Here is a 21,162-nt window from a genome sequence, read left to right as displayed (position 1 = left end):
CTCATGTTTAATGTGTACTTTGGTTCAGATTTCCAAGATGAACTACTAGATAATATTTGAGTAAAGTTATAAATGTCTTAAATATATGCAGACTTTATCTAAATATCTGGCACATGCCTGACATTGATCTATGATATATGGAAGTAAAGTCAGGTGGCTCCAGTCCACAAATGAGCCACTGGCACATGAAAAAGGTTTCAGCTACCATGTGACTTAGTGCATTATAGAGCAAGGAGAACTAGGTTGGGCTGAAAGGCGAGAAAGTGTGTAACATTTTACCCCTTGGGTTAAAGGTAGTAATGAAAATGTGCTCAGGCTTTTTGGAAATGGAATGGAAAGGAGAGAGCCAACAAGAGGATCCTCAGAAACTAGTGGAGCAGGTGGATCTCTGGGAATTGAACTCAGGACCTCATTCTTGCTAGGCAGGCACGCTGCCATTTGAGCCACACCTTCATCCCTGCTTTTGGTACAATTTATTTTTAAGTAGGATCTTGCTTTTTGTCCTGATCAGCCTGAGCTGTAACCCTCCTACATATGTTTTCTTGTTTGACTGGAAATAACAGGCATGCACCATTGTATGCAGCCATTAATTTAGATGGAGTCTCACAGAGTTGAGTTTTTGTATGTTAGCCTTGATCCATGATCCCCTGATCACCGCCTCCAAAGTAGCCGGTGATCCTGAGTTTGGGCTTATAGCAGGGATGAGAATTCACTCGTGAGTTAGCAGGGGAGAGGTAAAATTGGAGGGCTTGTGGCTGTCCCATGTTCTGAGAAGCAGCGGATGGAGAACGGTAGTATGAGGACTTCAGGAAGGCTTCAGGAACTGTCTCACACACAAAGGGACCTTTTGTTGGTCTTACCTAGGGCCTGTACATGGCCAGAGTTACTTTTGACTTTGATCAGTCTGAGGCTGGAAGAGCACTTAGTACCACGGTGAAAATCCATTGAATTGATACAGTACGGTGAGGAGACAGAGTTGAGTCTGAGAAATGCCTGAGAAAAATAGCAAGATTTTATGATTTATAGGTTAAGGGATAATAGATGAAATGAAGACACTAAGGAGAATGCTCTAGCTACTAACTCCAGCTTGGCAGGGGAGGGGGGCATGTGCAACTTACTGAGGGTCAGAGAGGAAGAAGTGTGGGGAGAGACAGGACATTCATTCGTCTGGGTGAGCCTGACACATGGCCAGAAAGAAAGGACCACGGACTATATGAACTGCCACTGAGGGGTCAGACTGGGTAACAGAAATCTGGAGATGATAGCACATCGGTGGCTGCTGAACTTTATCTGGAAATAGGAAAGTTATGGCAGACAAGAGCCCCTGGGATAGGATCTGTGTAAAGATAAGTGATTAAGGAATGGCAAAGGGTAAAGGGGGAAAGCTCAGCAGAATGGGGTCTGGAGGCTGAGGTTACAGGGTCAGGAGGAGGCAACTGTCAGCTAATAACACCAGGAGTGTGCACTCAAGAGAGAATGCCCTAGGAATAGGCAATTAGGAGGCCAATGGCACTGGATGGAGTTGTGGTGACATCCGACAGTGGCAGAAGGCCAGAGTCAGAGTTCTGTGGATTGAAGCATTAAAGACCATAGACAGTAAGGAAGCAGAGTGGGAAAGTGGACAGGGAGTGAAGACATTGGGATAGGAAGGTCAGTTCTCCTGCATTCCAGAGAAGGAAACAGAGTAGACTTAGCTTTATAGAACCTATGCTAAATTCTATGTCTTTTCTTGTTCCTGTATCTTCCTTGTCTTCCTTCCCCCACCCCTTCTCTACCTTCCTCGATCCCAACCACCCTTGCATATATTTTTTAACTCTATGTTATAACATTGGCTGTCATGGAACTTATTTTCTGGTGGTTTATAGACAGGCATCTTGATTACTGATAACAAACCTCACATAGTTATTTTGATAAATACTATAAGAAAAAAAATATAGGGCATTAAAAAAAGTCTTACCTTCTTGTGAAACCCACAAGCCAAACAAGAACCAAAGTCATATACATTAGAACAGACCAATTAATGTATGCTAATAAAAATACAAAGAGAAACAGACACTGACTACATTAGCTAACTATAAAATATCATTTGTTTGGTCTGCTGTTAAGTTTGAAATTTCAATCAAATCCTACTTTTGCCTTTAATGGAATAAGTCAAACTCTCAGAATCCTTTTTGACCCCTCCAGCCCATATTAAACTGGGACTTAATAATGTTAATTAATGCAATGTTGACTGTGTCTGACATTTTTCCAAGAGACAAGATGAAAGAGATGATATACATCTCAAAGGATAGGAAATCTCTGGTTTATCTTTCACAGCATAATGAAATATACTTTTATCGTTTGAGTCAAGTAGAATCTTATTAAGACTTGCGGGGCAAGGTAACTTAGGGAGAAATGTCTGTTGCCCTTGACTACTATGTGCATATTTGCTTTATGTAATGCAACGGAAACTTTTAATTGCTGGTGTTAAATTCTCGAAGTTAACTTCACATCACCTTGACGTTAAGCTAACAAGCAGACAGGGTCACTCCTGGTTTGTAAACTCTCTTGTCTGGATCATTTAATAGTATCATATTCAAGAATGTGAGTGGCAGAGAACTTAAAGAAAAATAACAGTGAGGGCTCAGAACTGTGAAATAACTCCTCAGGAAAAAAAAATAGAGAATTTTCTTTCTCTCCCTTTCCACTGATTTAGCAAAAGTAGGTTACATTTTCTTTCTTTAGAGAAAGAGATCAGTGTGGGTTTTATGCCAGGGGCCATTTTAATACATGAATGATTTGTAGGTAAATTTATTGTAGCCAATGGGTGCAGTCAACTGTGTAATCGAAATATTGTCAAAAAGCTGGGATTATTATTTAAATAAGTGCAGTGTTAAATTTGATTACATACTTTTTAAAGCTAATAAAACATTTCATTGCTCGCAAACTATTTCCCATAGTCCCATGTAGTCAGAAAACATAAATTAAGTGAAGCTTCTCATAGAAAATTACCCAGGCTTTGTGTTGGATGAAGCTTGCATGGAAAAGCTTGGCAGCCACACAATTTAAAGACCAGAGGATATAAACGGGTTGTCTGGCTCCTCCATAGGCTGCTGGGGACACTTTTATCCTTGGAAATTATGGAAAATGACAGGCCAGGAGAGAGTGTGTTTGACATGATGCCTGGGGGTTTGGGATTGAAGGACACTTCGGGCAGAGTGAGTGTCCCTCTTCCTTCTTCCTGGTCAAGACAGCCTGATTGGTAACATTCTGCTCACTTAGCCATACAGCCTTTCCACGTGCATTAGTCAATTTATTGTTAAAGAAAATAATTGAGTTTATTTTTGTCTTATATAAGTCAAAATAAAGCCCGTGGATGCCAACGTGGGGATGTGACATTTTAAATTGTGCTATTTGCTGAGCTTATCTGTGACAGGTCTTCATTTCTACCAAATGTCAAGGATCAGTGCCTTGCATTCATTTTAATGAAATATTGTACTGATAAGGGTTATGAATGCCAAGTTTAAGCTGTAAATTACTAAACGTTGGGCTGCTTTATGCCTTGTGAAATTCACCAGGGAGAAAACTAATGAAGGTTTCTTTCCTGCTTCCTCTAACAGTTAGGGATTCACGGTTATGCCTTTGCAATCACAAATAATGGATATATCCTGACGCACCCGGAACTCAGGCCGCTGGTAAGAGAAATGTTCATTCTTGCATTTCTCCTTTTATGAATGTTAAAGGATTTTCTTCAGCCATACAATGGCAATCCTTTGTAGCAGTTTTTACATTAAAGTCATTCCATTCATAGTATTGTAAAGATTATTTATTAACACATAACTAGTATTTTGACTGAACACCAATAATTTAGGATAGGTATATATTTTCTCTTGTGTGTTCATATGAAAAAAAACCATATATTTAAATGTATTTTAGTAAGTATCTAACAATATGAATAAAATGTCTATCAGTGTGGAAATTATTTAATTCTAGACAGCTTGAATTCTTTATGAAGGATACTTTTATGTAATAAATGTGTAGACTCACATGCTCCAGCCCTTAACCTACTTCTCCAAGTGACACCTGATACTAGGAATTAGCCATGGACTGCTGAAAATTCATTACAATGAGAGGTGCCTTCAGATTACATTACAGAAGCCCAGTGCCTATGAAACACCCTTTCCATTGAATTTCAAACAGGAGAAATTGCTCTCCATTTCCTACCTAAGCCATGCCAGTTGCACTATAGAGAGTGTGAAAGCTCTTTGCCTCTCTCAGCATCTTTTCCACTTTTGCTGAGAGTGGGTTAGGAGACTCCAGGATAGATTGCATCAAGCCCTATTCCCTGGTAGAGGTTGCTTTGAGCACTGTGTTGAGGACAATGAGGACTCTGACAGGCAGCTAGTCTCACTGGAGGGGACCTGCCCCACTGTGGGGGGCGGGTACTGGTAGCAAGGGTACTGGTAGCAAGTGCGCCACCTACTTGCCATCCTGGGTTACAATTTGTTGCAAAAGAGCCTTCTGGTCGATCGTGTATAGGGTATATATTTAGCTTGATGTTAAAGAAGACAACATATTTGGAGTAATATAGTGAACATGTCCTTCTAAGTTGATAATATGTACGTCATCTTCACACACAACACACAGATGCATGCATATTAATGCGTGTGTACTCCCTCCTCCCTCCAAGTCCTTATCCCTTTCATCAGAATTAGAAAATAGCAACAGAGCCTGCTATGCAAATGTTTGTTGGCAAACCGTCTTGGGGGTCCAGTTCCTTTCTCGCTTGCATCATTGTTTAAAAACATTTCATGTGAGGGAGCCGTCTTCATCCAACTTTGCTCTAATCGCCCTGGTATTAATGGAGTCGTGAGCACATCATGTGGACTCCATATGCATGCTTTCAGATGAGACATGCTAATATTTGACTGTGGCAATCTTTTTTATCAGAACAGGACCGAATTAGCTCATTCCAAATGTGACTCATAATTATTAAAATGGATAATTGAAAAAAAGTTAACTTTTTAAGGATACATTTGAGTCTAAAAAGCTTAGGGTATTAGCCACCTCCATGTGGTCCAGGGGTGTTGTTTGCAGGACATAGTAGGAATTATAGTCTTGGTTGTGGATGAGTAAGTATAGGCTCCTGGTGATTATGTATTCCTAACTGGAATGGAACAGAGTAAATGAAATATTTAAGCCCAAATCTATGCTAATGAATCTATATCCTATTTATCAGCTTTTAAGAATGAAGGAAATGGATCCGGATGTCAGAAGTTACCACAGTGGTTTTCCTGTTTGTGCAGCAATGGAAATAATCAGCAGCCCTCCACACAATGTCCTTATAGTCATTTACATCACCTTATCATGGTGCAAATTGTCAGTTTTCAAATAGGCCATTTATTTGATGCACTTTCCAGAGCTTCGGACACAAGGGAGGCTGCTGAAAGGCCTCTGGAAAAGCGGATCTGCACAGCTGACAGTCTGTCTCTTGACAGAATGAATACTTACAGATCCAAGAAATTTGTATGCTTATCACTATTCATACCCTTTTCTGAATGGCTTCACCAAAAGTGATAGCCAAGGTCAAGTTTCTATATGTGGAGTGGTCCAAGAAAACACCCTACATCTCCCTTATTAGAATGGAAGCTATGACAAGGCCATAAAGAATGACCAGGCCCAAGAGCTGTCTAAATGTCCCATCATCTGGCTTTGACTCTGAGACCATGAGATTCCATTCTTAGGAGCTATTTTAGGGGATGTCACCACAGAGGATTATGTAAAGTAACCCACTTGAAGGTGATCGGTAAGTGCATATGGACTCTACTTTGAGTTTTGCATTTTTCTTCTGAGCAAAAGACAGCTGCAAAACAGAATGGATTCACCTTCAAAATCCCAAGAGGTTGTCTTTAACTTCTAGTTCTGCTTCATCCTGGCTCTGTGACTTTGGACAAGTCATGCAGCCTCTTTGTCCTGATCATTTTCCCATCACTGTAGTGTACAGATCTGCAGCTTAGCCACTAGAGTAAATGGGATAATATAAAGGAAGAATCTTCCCCTGGCATGGTGGGGGCAGCGCTGGTCCTCCTTGCATCTTGTTTGTCTTCTCATACATCTATTACCTGTGGTCAACTGTTAGAAGAGTTGGGTGGACATGTTGATGTTGGATACCTAAAGACACTAAAGAACACATTTTGATTATTTAGTTGGTTCAGCTTGCTATGATAAGCTTTGACAAAGGACTGTGTATGTGTCGGACACTCATGTACACATACACTTGGGCTATTTTCTTTTTTATTCTCTAACAATCTTGACCTGCCTGGTCCAGAATATAGTGTAAGCCAACACATAAGCCCTGTTTTGTCTGGAAACCAAAGGCTTTTGCTTGCTTCTGAGTAGCAGTAATAGCAATACTAGAAGCCATAGAAAATGAAGCAAGATAGTTAAACGTCAGCCCTTGTAGATAATGCATCAAGGTTGTTTGTTTATTACTGCTTTGGGCACTTGTTGCTGTGTTTTTCCCTTCTTCCCTACCACCAGTCTGCTTAGTACATAGTAGGGACACACAAGATAAAGGAATGAGCTGGGTACTGGTGGTTCCGTGTAATCCTAACTACTTGTAATGCTGAGATTGGGCAGATTATAGAAGATAGCCTGAACACTCACATGACAGCCCTTCGCAACCAATAACTGCATGTAGTGGCATGCGCCTGCCATCCCAGCTATGTAGGAAGCTGAAATTAGGAGGACCAGAGTTCAGGCAGGCCTGGGCAGAAACATCCTGCTATGATAGAAAACAAAAAATAGATGGGTTGTGATCCAGGCACAGGCACAAACAGGCCAAAAAAAAAAAAATAAACGTGAGGCTTGGTCTCAAAATAACCAGTGCAAAAAAATGGCTGGCTAGAGGTGTGGCTCAGTGGTAAAGTACTTGCATAGCAAGCGTGGGGGCCCTGAATTCCAACTCTAGCTGCCCACTCCTCCCCCTCGAAAAACGAAGAAGAAGATGAATGAATGAAGGGACACTTCATAGACACTGTTTTCATTGCCACTTACTTTGGGACCTTCTGGAGAATCTAGCAACTTCTGTACTTCCTCTAACAATCTGGTGTCTGTGTTAGGCATTTATCTCTCTTGGCTAGACTCAGAGCACAGCTAGGAGCAGCCAGCTAGCTGCTAGTAACTTCCCTAACTACTTAGGCAGAGAATTCTCATTCAAGCCCCACTCACCTTCTCCCAAGCCCCGTCAAACAATGAATGCTTTATATAAATGGACGCTACCCTTTACCCTGGCCAAAGCTACCAGATTAGCACAGTGAGTGTCAGTGTGGGGTTGTGGCCAGCATGGGGAGGATGGAGCAAGCTCCCTTTGAACAACTCATGTTCCCTCTCCAGCTGCCACTGAGGTTGTCACTGCCCCTAAAGCCAGACGAAAGGAGTGGGTTTTTCTGAAGCACGATACCAATATTTTTTCTAATTTGTCCAATAAAAATCTTTTCCCCAAACTTAGTGTTTGGCTTGATTTTATCCACTCTTTTCCCTTTCATCTTGTACGATTTGGGTGTGAATCATGAAATGCCTCCAAAACCAGCTCAGAATTAGGAGCCTTACTCAGCAGACTCACTTGGGTCTAATTGACCAAGTAGCCAAAGTAATCCTTTCCTGTGATAATTAGCCCAATTAGGGCTCTGTGTTGTCCTGCTTCATGTTTCTCAACCACTGTCCTCTTGCCGCCAGCTTATGACTTCCTGATAGGTTCACTGAGGTCCATATGACGAACCCTTGCTGAGTGTCTGATGTGCACGGTCTGCATTAACCTGAAGGCTGTTTAGCTAGGGGCCTTCTAGTAGGCTACCCCTGTTTCCATGGTGGGGGCGGGGGACAGCACCTATTGTATGAGTGGTTGGTACATGAAACCCCAGCACAGCAAACCACATAAATATTAGACCCTGAGAAATGCTTCTTGCATAGTTAGTGGAAATTTTTGCATTAGTGGAAATTTTTTCTTATTCTTCACCACTCTTTAAGGGTGAGACTAAAAATATCTCAAAGAACACTGCCTACATTTCATTTTCCTTCTTTTTGTTTTTCCTTTGTTTCATAAACGTTTCTTATTTACCCAACAAGAGAAAGGGAGGACCAAGAAGGGGCTATCGTTAGCCTGACCTACATTTTTGTTGAGATTTTGGTGATCCATCTCCTCCTCCCTTGTAGGGGAAAAAAAAGGACATTTAAGATGATTTCGTCCTTACCCCAAGGAGGCCTGGAATGTGACCAGGTGGTCAAATCCCCAAAAGAATACAAAGTAGGTTTCCTTCCCACAGCCATGGCAGGGTTCCATGAAGAGCCTCGGTCAGGCAAAGCCTGGCACGCATTTCGACAAAGCCCACATCAAAATCTGCCCAAAGTTGTCTGCTCTGTGCATGTAGACACAAAACTACTGGAGGGATTCTATTCTAGGGCCACTGTGTGAGGAGATGGGAGGTAAGAGTGAGAAATTTGTATTCATTTCCCTAACATTCATTATGTTGGCTCTGGCAGTGTTGCTGAGATGTATGCCTTGCCTCAAAGAAGTAAAAATCGAGTTAGGAGGATAAGATGGAAGAGTAAGGAACTACAGACACCTTTTGGTTCATTATTGTTGCTGTTGCCCTTATTTTTCTACCAGTGCTGATTCTTCTCTATGGGGCAAAATCTGCTCTGTTTCTACTATGTTAGTACTTTTGATCTTTAAAGAGTGAAACAGCAAACATAGGCAGCAGATACCTTAGAAAGGCCTAAAGGTTTAGAAGATGAAGGTAGAGTAGATCTGGCCAGGAGTTTATGTCTAGAAGGTATCCTGGGCTGTTGTGAGCCGTAAGCTAAGGATCTGGGGTGCTCTGTAAGGGAGGTCATTAGGTTCCAGATGAAAACCTGAGGTTTCAAGTATTGAAGCAGTTCCCCCCAAATGAACTAGCTAAGAAGTGCTTGAACCAGGAACCATAGCCCAGATCAGTTTACATGTACTAAGTTCACTTTGCTACATTGACTCTTCAGGAAATGGGAAGCAGAGTTGTTGGAAAGGCTGGGAGTGGCTGGAATGCCTGGTCTGTACAGCCACATTGGCGAATAGCAGGGCAATCATGGCATGGTTATAGTTAGAATCTGTCTAGACTTAGCTCTGTCCTGTAACAGAATAATGTCAGCCACAAACATGAGGTACGTTATAATTTAAAATTTTCTACTAGCCACATCCAAAAGAATGAAAAAAAGAAACAGGTGAAATTCAGCTTAAAAATATATTTTATTTAACCCAAATAGGCCAAATATTGGTTCTTCCATCTATAATCATTATAATAATCCTAAATATGATATTTTGCATTCTCTTCATACAGTCCTTTAAAATCTGTTATATTTTCTACACTCAGAGCATATATCAACTTTTCTAGTGTTTCAGGTTCTGAAAGGTCCCATGTGGCTGTGGGAAGAGCACAAGTATAAAAGTGACCATACATTTAGCACTTTTCTACATAAAATGGATGGTGAGAACCCCTTTAATTTAATGGAGATGACAGTCCCTACTGCCATCCCTGCCTCCCTGTCTTTTGGGTCAGTGGTCCGTTAAGTTCCTCCTCTGAGCCTCTCCCACCCCCACTCCAGACTGGGGCCTCTGCCAGCACTGGGGGTGGAAGTGAGGGATATCCACAATTCCAGAGTAGTAGGCTCACTGTCCAGGGCAGATGGGCTCCCTAGTTTGGCTTGGAGCTCTGGCTATTTCAGCCTTGTGGGTTTGCTCCTAAACCACATTGACTTTCTAAGCCAGACCATGGCTCAGAAACCAAGGGGTGGGGTGGGGTGAGCTGTCAGGTTATCTACGGATGGATATTTAGACATCAAAACCTTTTCTGTTGGTCTGGAAAACTTAGGCCAATTCTCTAAGAAGACTAGATTTTGAGATAATTGGCAACATCTTTCTTGACTCCTTGAAGAATCCTCCCCTTTCTGAAATACCACACAGCTCTTCCAGCCCCAAGTTCTCACAGCAACGGTCCTTCCCTGTGTTTTTTGTTGACTGCCCCCTTCCCATTCCTAACAGTTCATTTTTTTTTCTGTGACCTGTTTGCACAATGTAGAGATCATTGAGAATGTGGAGTGACATGTGCATATGTGCATAAGTGTAAATGTTCTCCTTTTTTATTCTTCTCACATAAAAAACCTACGTAGACACTCCCATAAAAATCTAAGTTATATATCACTTATGTACAACATATATTATGTTGTATAATGTATTATATAGTACGCATAATATATAATATAATATACATAATTAGAGAGGGTATATCTAAACTAACTTAAATAGGAGTTTGAAAGTTAGGACCATGATAAAATCCTTGCCTAAGTCCATCTGACTTAGTTCTAGCAATTAGCCATCTGAAGAGAATGTGTATAATTCCAAAATATTTAGATGCAAAGTTTACACGAGGTCTTAATGTTATTTTGCATATTCTTAGTCCTGTTGACCTTTCCTCAGAGACCCTAAGATCCTTTCTGTTCTGAGTGCTTGTGCGCTCTCCCATCAACCTGGAATCTTGTCACCAATAGTCCATGGCCAGCTTTTCCTTATGCTGCCATTTCTCTGCTCCCTCCTTACTTTGGAGGAGCCAGGCTCTTCCTCATCGTTCTCCAGCATGGCCCCTGCTTTGCCTTCTTTGGGTCACTTATCACTCCTAGAAAAATGTCTGTGCATTAACCGTTATCCTCTTACTCTTTGTGGGACTTTGTCAGTAAAGTTGGAAGTTTGTCTTTGGTGATAGTGGGTCATGTTGATGAGTGGAACCTAAGTTCCAAGTTCCTACAACAGATGAACTGTTCCAACACCATACATCCTTTCACCACACATTCAGTTCTTTCTAATCTGAGGTACATGTATGGTTGGATAAGCACTCTTGTCTTTTTGCTCATCCCTCTGACCTCCTGCTTGCCTACATCAGAGTTCTTTGCATTCAACATGCTGCTAGTTACAGAGACACTGAGGCAAGTAAAAGGATGTCTCTGCTCAGCAGAAGCTGGTCCCAAGAACTGTTCCCCAGCAGCACAAGGGGACAAAACACAGCAATGGACTTTCACAGGAACTTTCATTCTTTCTTAGTGAAAGGTGCCCTGAAATGTAGGAAACTTTCTCCCAAAAGTGGAGGAAGATTGCTCTGGGCGGAGTGACTTGACATTCTCTTTAGAATCACTTTCTTAGATGAGACCAGACACATTTTCCTTCTAATTTTAAGACCATGTGTTCTGTGGGTAAGGATTGCCAGGGACTATAGGTCTGGAATCATTCAACAACCTTTTGGGGATGAGCAAATGCCCCAGTCCCTTCCAGCTGCCTTGCCCTGCCTGCCCTGCGTGCTCTGGCTGCTGATAACTGAAAGAGACTTCCCAGTAGGTGGCGCCCGGGCACTGCTGTGAGCCTTCCCCACAGCCTAGCCTGCCAATGCCCAGCTTCAGGACAGAGCCCAGGCGACCCTGCTTAAGCCTGTTCTGAATCTACTTCTTTAGTTTAAAAGAAAGCATTAAGTGATGCTTGTAAGTATATCTGCTCAAAAGAGTGTGCTCCATGAGAAAAAGTAAACAAGATTGTGAGACTCCCCCCCCCCCCCAACAGAGTGAGCCTGTTCGTTTTGAAACAAATCATTTGGCGAAGGAAAAACACACTTGGTCTTGCACACTTTCTTCTTAATGAAATCTGAGGACTCTGTGGGAACTGCCTGGTCTGGACATGGAGGTGGGAACCTCCCTTAATACTTCATGATGGTGGGGACTTAGGAGGTCAGTGGGATGCCTTTAAGTGAAGTGGTGCTCTGCTCTGCAAACCTAAGCAGCCAGGGACTATGTGCTGTGTCTGGGTATGAGCTTGGATCCCAATTCGAAGGAATTCACATGCAGGAATAACTTTTGTAGGTCGTTTTTGAGAGTGTTCAGTAGGCCTTGCTAATATCTTCTGGGTGCTCTGCTGTAATGCTAATGCAGCTGTATCTCAGGACTTCATGGATGAGACTCCCTGTTGAATACCCTTACCCTCCTTGTCTCCTCACATTCCCATAATACCCTGCCTACCGTTCCTTATCATAGAGAGGCTACCTACCAATTGCCCATATACCACATGTTTGAAAAATTAGATGGATAAATCATCAAAAGGAAAAAAAAACACCCACAAAAGATAGCCCCTGCTATTTAAGTTGAAGAACATGTCCATGAATCAGAAAGTAAATTTGTGCCAGTCTTCAGAAAAAAACAAAATTGACTGTACACAGTGTGGATTCTCATAAAACATAACTCTTTCCACTGAAAGAAGTTCCCTCAACTCAGAAGCTGTGTGCTTGGGTTCTTTTTGTATCCCTTGATGGCTCAGAGAGCCTCCCCTGGCCTCTCTGACATTCTCCCCTGGATCTTAGATATCAATGTGCACACAACACAAACATGGCTCTTTGCTTTGGGTATGGGTTTGTAGGGATACCCACCACAAATTGGAGAGAGAACAGATGTTGTGGAAAGTAGGGGCATGCTCATGTATTTATTCCTGTGTCCACCACAGTTGGCTACACCTAATCTAAAGTACCCAAGCCTGCCTGACTCTGTGGCCTTCATGCTCTAGCTTTTGCAATTGTCTTTCCCTATATCTCTTTTGTTTCTAGCTTCAGGGTATTGCTCCATTTCTATAGTTCCCTACACCCTACACATACCTTTACAATAGTTTCTTTATTAAACCCTCCTAAATTAGCCAGCTTAATTATGCCCTGTGCTCCCTACTGAAGCCCTGACTAATACAAAAGAAGGAGGAGATGGGAGGTTTATTCTTCTTATGTCGTGACCAGGAAAGAAAAAGAGAAAGAATGAAAGAGTGAAAGGAAAGGGAAAAAAAGAGAAAGGGAAGAAAGAATAATTGAAAGAGCTGCTGTTTTCTATATTCGTTTACTATTATTTCACTTTATTTCCTTATCTCTCATTTTATTAGGTATGGGAAAGTTCCATATACCTTTCCAATAATTCCCCTTTTGCTCAACTAATTAACCATTGGAATCTGTTGTTTAAAATCAAAGAAGCCTGGCTGACATAAATGTGAAACCCAAAGCCTGGTACCTACTGCTTTCAGGGAGCTTATAGCCTGATACCCCACCCAGCCCCAAAGCAATGTGCTCTTATCCCAACAGTCTTCTCAATGGACCATTGAGCTTAGACTCCACTGCATTGCAGAAGTATCTGGACACCTCTCCCTGGCCCTCAGTGTGCTATAGGTAACTAGCAGGCTGATCAAATGGTGTTCTGTTTACTCCTGTATATCCAAGACCTGGGAAGAAGATGTAGAATAATAAATAAATGGCAAAGGAAGACCTGCACATAGGGAAATTGAACACACAATATAATAACCTTTTATCAGGCTCCATGGGTAGGAGTACTGACAAGTAGGATTTATAACTGCATTTGATATGTAGCTGTGAACTATATGCAAGGAGCTAATTTGCAGCCTGTACTTGAAACCATGGTTTTTGCTCCACTCCTGCGTAGTTGGGAGCAGTAGAAGCCCTTTGTGGTACCTGAGTGAGTGCTTGCTTATCCTAGCACCACGGAATTCTGTCTACATCCTTCCTCTTTTTTCTTTCCTTCTTACTGTCTTCCTCTTGTTGCCCCTTCTCCCTTTCTCGGCCTCTTTTTCCTCTTTGTATGACATATATTCATTGAACACTAGGTACTCCACTAGGTACTGAGAAACCAGTGATGGAAAAAGACAGATACCTTGTTTGGTGTTTACAATCTTCATAGAGAAGATTTTTTTAAGCTCATAAAGTAATGACTAAGTAAGAAGCATTATACATTTCAGATAAAGCTCTCTAAAGCAAACAAGGATCTGTGAGAATAAAGAGTAGACCTACCTTATTTGGCTACTCAGGAAGAACTTCTTTAGGCATGACATTCTAAGTGAGAAATAGAGCTTCTTGCAAAGATTATACAGATGGTGTATGTGAAGATCTTGATGCACAGAGATATCCTGTATGTCATGCTCTGGAATCTGTCTATAGATTTACAACATTGAGGCCTGCTTCCCCACCCCTATCTTACCATTCCACATTTCACACACCAGTCAGTGCAGACTGGCCCACAACTGCCTAATTCCTGGGTAAAGATGCTCTCTCCCTTCTAATGTCCACTATTTCTAGCAGGCAGCAGGTCAGATGTGAGACTAGCATCCTTCTACCAAAGGCTGATGTGTACTCTCTCAGGGGGGATGTCTCCCAGGTGTGTGTTCTTCAGGCTCCCAGAGCTCTGTGATAGGGTATAGGTTGCTGGCGGTGGTGGTGCCATGAATATGATGATGGTGCACCCTGTATTGCTTTATTATTTTGCCATGTCCTTGTAGGCACCATTCAGAAATCCTCTCAGAAGCAAACCCTGCAATGGGATCCTGTCTTGGGCTCTGCTCCTAAAAGAACTGCATAAAGGGCTGGGAAGGTCGCTCAGTGGTAGAGTGCTTGCCTTGAATGCATGAGGCCGTGGGTTCGATTCCTCAGCACCACATAAGCAGAAAAAGCCGGAAGTGGTGCTGTGGCTCAAGTGGTAGAGCACTAGCCTTGAGATGAAGAGCTGAGGGACAGCGCCCAGGCCCAGAGTTCAGGTCCCACAACTGGCCCCCCCCCAAAAAAAAACTGCATTGAGATTTCTCCAAGAAAACTGCTTTGCTCTACATTAGAGACTCATATGGTTTTAAGTGCACCTACATAGGCATAGCTTAACACAAAGACAACAGGCCACTTCTCATTCTATTTCAGGCCCTGTGTATGTATTACCATCAGAACAATCTGCTGGGAGCATCTACATTTGTATTTAGGACTACTAGTGAGCATCGGCTTCCATGCTTTTAATAATAAAGATTAGGCACTGAAAGGAAGTTTGGATTAGAGATAGGAGTCTCTGCTGCTTTACTTTTTGGTGAAAGGAATTGATGAGGAAAAGGCTCTTTTCTTTTTGCTGGACACACTCTGACCTTTGTTTTAGTAGATTAATTTCATATCTAGAATGCCCCATCTTGGATGATGAATTAGCAATAAAAAGCTCATCAAAATGCAATTACAGGCAATGTGTTGAGTAATGATCTCTTAAAAATTCCTATAGATTTGTCTGCACCTCCTTCCCCTTGTGGGGGAAATGAGCCTCAGCTGCTAGCTACTAGCCCAGCTCAGAAATGCAAAGCCTGACCATACTGTGAGGCTGACATGTGAGTGCTGGCTTCCATCATTGCCCAGTGTCATCTCCTTGATCAATTGCTTTGCTCTGTGTAGTTGCACATCTTTATATGATTTAAAGGACCATCTCCAAGGGGGTAGGAATACACAGGAAGTAGAAGCTCAAGGCAGAATGAAGCCTTCCTCTCCTCCATCTGTAGCAGCCTGGTGGAGGGAGAGAGTTATTAATTAAACTGTTAACTGCCCAGACAATAGCAAGCAGACTAGTGCTGAGAGAGCCTGAGCAACATTAGGGCTTTCACAATTACAGGTTCCAGGAAAGTTTGCTCTTCTTTCAAAGAGAAACCAGAGCCCTGGCCTCTGAGAGCCCTGGCCATGCTAGGCTTTCCCAAGGAAATCAACCCGGCTTGCTCCATTGAGCTAGAGTGGACCAGGAGATAATCCAGTCCTGCTTTCCCAGATTGAAGAGCCTATAAAACTCTACAGCTAGGCTAGACAGCAGAATATTCCAAGGATCCTGTTGTGCGAATGCCCACATTCATTTGAATAACTGAAGGATTCAGTCATTTGAATGCCAGTGACAATTCCTCAGAGTTTACAAGTTAGAAAGACCTTGCATCTGAATCCCCATGAGAGCATTAAATTGATATCTAATTAGCAGTCCCAAATTATATATATTTAAAAGATAATGAAGGGTTTGAAGGCTGCTGGAATAACTGGCTACACATTTAAATGAATCACTAGAAATTTGTTAGTAATCTGTGGAGTTTTCTTTTATTTCTTGCTTCTCTCTTTGAAGTTCAGTAGACCCAACCTCACAGGGTTAAGTCTGGTAGCGGTAAGATAAAGGCAGATGTTTTTAATTATTGCAGCTCAAAACCCCAAATAATTATAAGCAGCTGTCATTTTTACATAATCCTAAATGATAAGACCCAAAGAATGCGAATAAAAATGTTGCAACCATGGACTTTTTGGCACATTAATTTGGTCCTCAACACACCATGGAGCTGACCATTGCACTTTATGGTAGAGCATGCTTAAACTCTGGGCTCCACTTTCATTAATCACATGAGAGACAAGTGTGTCTCCAGACATAACTCCCAAGAACCAATACCATGTTCTCTATGGTTGGTTGCTGGGCAAAAGGAATCACTCAAACTTTTACCTTACTGAGGCAGGAAAATAAGTAGTTTGGCTTTCACTCAAAAATTCTCAGCCTCACTTGCCGTTTTTGCTGCAGAATGACTGTCCTTCTTTGACTCACCACCTCCCTCCATTAGGCAGCATAATAGAATTGTACTTGGTGGCATTTCTTTGACCTGGAGCTGATGATTTCCTTGGATTGGTTGTTGGACATCACGGTGGAGAGAAGCTGCAGGTGAACTGATCTGCCAGCTCCAAGCAGGGAGGCTCCAGGCTGAGGTCTCAAGTTCAAGTATTTTGTGTCTGTAGACCTCTCTCTGGGAGGGTCAGGGACATTTAGCATAGCCCATTTGAACTGTGTTATCTAGCCGTTTGTCATAGTGACCAAAGACTGGATAGAAACAACGGAAGGGAGAACAGATTTCTTGTGGCTCACAGTTTCAGAGGTTTCAGTGTGACTGGCTCCACTATTTCTGTTAGCTGAGGCTAACTGTCATGGCAGTAGGGTATGGAGGAACAAAAGTGCCCTCCTCTTAGTGGTCTCAAAGCAGTCAAGAAGAGCCAAAAAGGCCAAGAACAAGATTTTTCCCCATCAAAGAACCTACTCCAGCTAGGCCCAACTCCTAAAATATACAGAATCTTCCCAAATGGACACCAGCTATAAGTCAAATCTTCATCTGTGGTAGACATTTCATATCTAAGCCATAGCATGGATCCAGTGATAGTAAAACCAAAGTGTACCTGATCAAGGCACACAGTTCATACCAGGCCAAGCTGAAGCACAACTCCTCTTGAAGAGACAATTTGAGAACATCAACTAGAAGGAACGCACAGACACATAAATACACACACATAAATGCACGTACACATACATATGCATACATACACATGTGCATCTGTGTGCACGCGTGCGAACACACACACGCACACACACGCACACACACACATTCCAAAGTATATCAAAAGCCCAAAGAACCTTCTGCTCAGGAATGCTTAAGACGGATTTAAATTGAGGCAGGACCTGGCTTGGCGGGGCTGTGCCCAAGCAGAGAGGATTGCCCAATGAGTTAAGCTTCATTCCTCAAGGAGAGGAAGTATAAACACATGAAAGAGGAGAGAAATCAGAGCAAAGTATTTATTTGGCACTTCAATGCACCACCAAGTGTTATTACCTCTCCCCAGTGAAGAAATGCAGGGATTTTAGAAACAAATGTATCCTGAATATCAAAGTCAATTAAAGTATTCTGATTCTCCCAGAAGATTTTCCTATAGACCGGGTTTCCAGCTACACTCCAAAAAGAGCATTTGGAAGTAATAGGGAGAAATTATAGCACTAATTCCTGCATTGCAAAACGTTTTGTATTAAAATGGCTTGGGCTCCCTTAACTGAAGCCTATTCTCACCTAGCTGTCATTTGCCCAGGAAAAGTTTCTTGTGAGAGTTGATCATTTTGAACTCGGTTCTACTCAACCCTAAGGACCTGGCTGATGGCCATAAGTTACCTGGTCATTATCCCCTTCCTGTGTCCTTTCTGGCAGGGAATGGTCAGCAGTCTCAGTTCAAACACGGGGAGCTCTCTGGTATGTGTTTCTCCAAATAACATTTCTGAGGCTGTATCAGCCATGTAAACTGTGAGAATTTAGCCTCTGTTTCCTCCACTGAACAATGTTAGGACTAAAACTACCTAGAGATTATGATTAGGATAAGTGGGTAAATGCCCAGAAAGTGCTTTGACCTGGCACACAGTATTACACCTGTGCTTATAAAATGAGACATGTACTAATTTGCTTATTCATTTTGTTCATGTACCTGTCTCCTATTCTTGGAGAGATATATACATCCAATGATGAGCAAGAAGGCAAGTAAGTCAATACAGTATGGAGATGGAACTACTGTACAAGTCTGTGGAGAATATGGGAAGGACTTGAACTGACCCTGGCTTGGCCCAATCTGGACAGATAATCACAAACCTGCAGGAAGAGCTGATGTTTCCACTGAGGGTTCAGAGAGACTGATCACTTGGCTCTAAACAGGAGTAAAAAAGCCAGTATTAGGAGCAGATGGAATGGCACACGTAGAGTCCTAAAAGGCAAGAATAATGACTTTTTTAGCAGCCTCCTTTATGAAGCTCAAGAGTGCAGTAAGAGGCAGGAAATGGTAAGAGAGAAGTCAGAACAGCAAGCAGAGGAAAGGAGATGGGACTTGTGGAATTCTGGAGCTGGGCAACCACCTGTCTCATAAGGTCATGAGGCGTTTGGAGGATTCCAGCCCAAGCTGTCATATGGTCTGATTTGGGTTGTAGAAGAATATTTCCAGTGGGAATGAGTTGGAGAGGTAGAGTCCAGGCAGGGAGATTGCAAACACTTGCCCTCATCCAGGAAGTACCGTATTGGTGGCTAACACTAAGCTGGTGGCAGGTCTGATGTGATTCAACTTTAAGACACTTACAATCAATCCGTGGCTATGCTGGTTTGATGAGCTCTGGTTGCTTTGCTGTCCCTTCCTATGATTATATTCACCCATTCCTTCCTCAGCCCACATTTCCACAAATACAAGACAGAGAGAACTTAGCTAACTTTGCAGGGGATCTTTGGTTTTCCTGTGAGTCATGAATCACATCAGAAGTCTCTCTTGGGTTTACTCAGACAACTCTGTATCCAGAAACATTTCTTAAAAGATGGATCATTCTAATTAACACACACACACACACACACACACACACATAAATACACATACCCAATATTTTGTGGGTCACCAGGCCAGTAGACTGGATGGACTGATGATAGATGAGAAACAGGCTCAGTGTGGTGGTCAGGATGTGGCTAAGGTAGTGTGTGTGTGTGTGTGTGTGTGTGTGTGTGTGTGTGTACATATATATATATGCGTGTGTATATATAGATATATACATATATATGCATAAATATATATTATATATTAAGGACAAGGTAGTCACTTGCATATTTATGCTGCTAACTCAGTGTCGTCAGAATGGTATAAAACAAAGGCTATCCCAGGTGAGGTAGTTATTCATCAAGACAGAAGGATCAGTCTTTTCATGTTTGCTTTCCTGAATATGTCTTTTAGCTGGAGAAACAATTAAAAAGAAAAGTATCATGCTGAGAATCTCCCCTATGTAAAATCACACATACACATACATATACATTGGACAAAGGCTCCCCGTTTTGAAATAAGTTGTTGCTGTTTGAGCACCAATCAGATTATGGCTTTGCAACATCCCTCTATTAACTTCATTTACAGATTCACTGTCCATTTGAAGCCATCGTGATGTTTATCATAAAAACTTGTACAGTGAGAGCTCTTTGTCTCTGACAGCCATTCTCCCAAGGGGAAATGGTGAGACCAGAGTCTTGTTTGCAGTAACTGTGCTAGGGAAAGACACTGGAAATATGGATGTAAAGATCTGACCACAGTAGGACCAGCCACAAAGAGAACTAACTCACTGACCAACACCCCTTAAAAACAGGCATGTTTTGTTGCAGTGTTGATTGATACTATTTGCTGATTTTACTTGAGTGAATAGGAAATTCATTGTCTGTGGCTGCAATACTAAAATCAATTTGCTGAGCCTAATTGTACCCCCTGGTTAAAGTGGTCTGACGGTTGCTCATACCCAAAGGTCTTGTGATATAGCTAACTAAAATTCTCTAAATTAAAAAAGAAGTTACTTGCCAGATATCACAGATAAACTTTGAAATTATACAGGCTATCTTTTCCCTAGATATTATCTCTTAATGAAATGTGGTGTCTGAAATCTTGTATGAAATTGGCTTTGGAAGAAAGCATATGCCCACACTCAAGAACTCAGTACAGATCAAGATGTATTGTATACATAAATCGCTTTCAAATGGCAACAATTCAATACATATCCTAAAAATTATGATCAGTGAGGATCCAGGTAGAATGAGGGGTGGATAAGAATGTTGAAAGGGGTAACATTGACTTAGATGCACTGTATTCATAAGCTGCTTTGTTGACTGGCAATTCCTTTGTTCAACTATTTACAGATAATAAGAATATACAAAAAAGAAATAATGCACATTAAATATTTTTAAAAAGAACTCAGTTCAACTGTTTGAAACTTTGAACTTCATTCTGAAAGCATGTTCACCTCTATCTTTAGAGAGGGTTTTGCCTCAGTGTTATAATTTATGACAACAGATGTCCCCTAGGCGTTTGTGTGCATCCTTATTTTGGATGCCACTCCATGTGTCTTTCCTCTTCTCTTTGAATAGGAGTTGCTGCTTAGTGTTACCCTCTGCCTGGATCAGTAGGCCTCCTTTTACTACCTCCCTCCTCCCAGCCTTCACAGTCCCTGTTCTCTTTCTCCCTTTGTTAGCACAAAACACTTCCTACATACTGTTCTAGTCACCCAGCATGATCTTAATTTCCATGACTAGCTTGCTATTACAAGACAGACTGACTTCTCAAGAACTGAATTTAAATCCAGCTATAGTAAAGTAAGGCACATTTGATGTGCAGGTAGGCCACCGCCTCTCTTTACAGAGGGCGTGTGAGACTCAAGACTACTCAGCAGCTACTTGGAAGACACTGATTAAGGTCATTTGGATTTTCAAAGCAGCCTGTTAATTTGTTGTTGTTGTTGTTTTAAAGATAACCAAGCTGTTTTACTTTTACAGTGATCAAAGGGATTTTGTAATCATACTCAGAGAGCACGTATTACTTTTTATCTTGTAGACACTTAAAACATTAATTAATAAGAACATGGTACCTTTTAGAAAAAGGAAAAGGCTGGTTGTTTGGACATGCCCTTTTGTTGCCTCTCTCCCATCTTCCTGCTGGTTTTGAA

The 21,162-nt window shown here is 41.8% G+C and overlaps 1 protein-coding gene across 1 annotated transcript in view; it reads left to right on the top strand.

Moving 5' to 3' along the window:
- Nucleotides 1–21,162, top strand: part of Cacna2d3 (calcium channel, voltage-dependent, alpha 2/delta subunit 3) — a 935,068-nt gene that overhangs the window by 706,117 nt on the left and 207,789 nt on the right. Inside the window, exon 17 of the mRNA XM_013030732.1 lies at nucleotides 3,600–3,674. Within this exon, the coding sequence (XP_012886186.1) occupies nucleotides 3,600–3,674 (75 nt within the window). The remainder of the gene's footprint in view (nucleotides 1–3,599; nucleotides 3,675–21,162) is intronic.

The sequence above is a fragment of the Dipodomys ordii genome, unplaced genomic scaffold, assembly GCF_000151885.1.
Source record: "Dipodomys ordii isolate 6190 unplaced genomic scaffold, Dord_2.0 Scaffold132, whole genome shotgun sequence".
In the NCBI taxonomy this organism is placed as follows: domain Eukaryota; kingdom Metazoa; phylum Chordata; class Mammalia; order Rodentia; family Heteromyidae; genus Dipodomys; species Dipodomys ordii.
The sequence above is the reverse complement of the archived record's forward strand: the minus strand, read 5'-3'. Positions and strand labels throughout refer to the sequence as shown.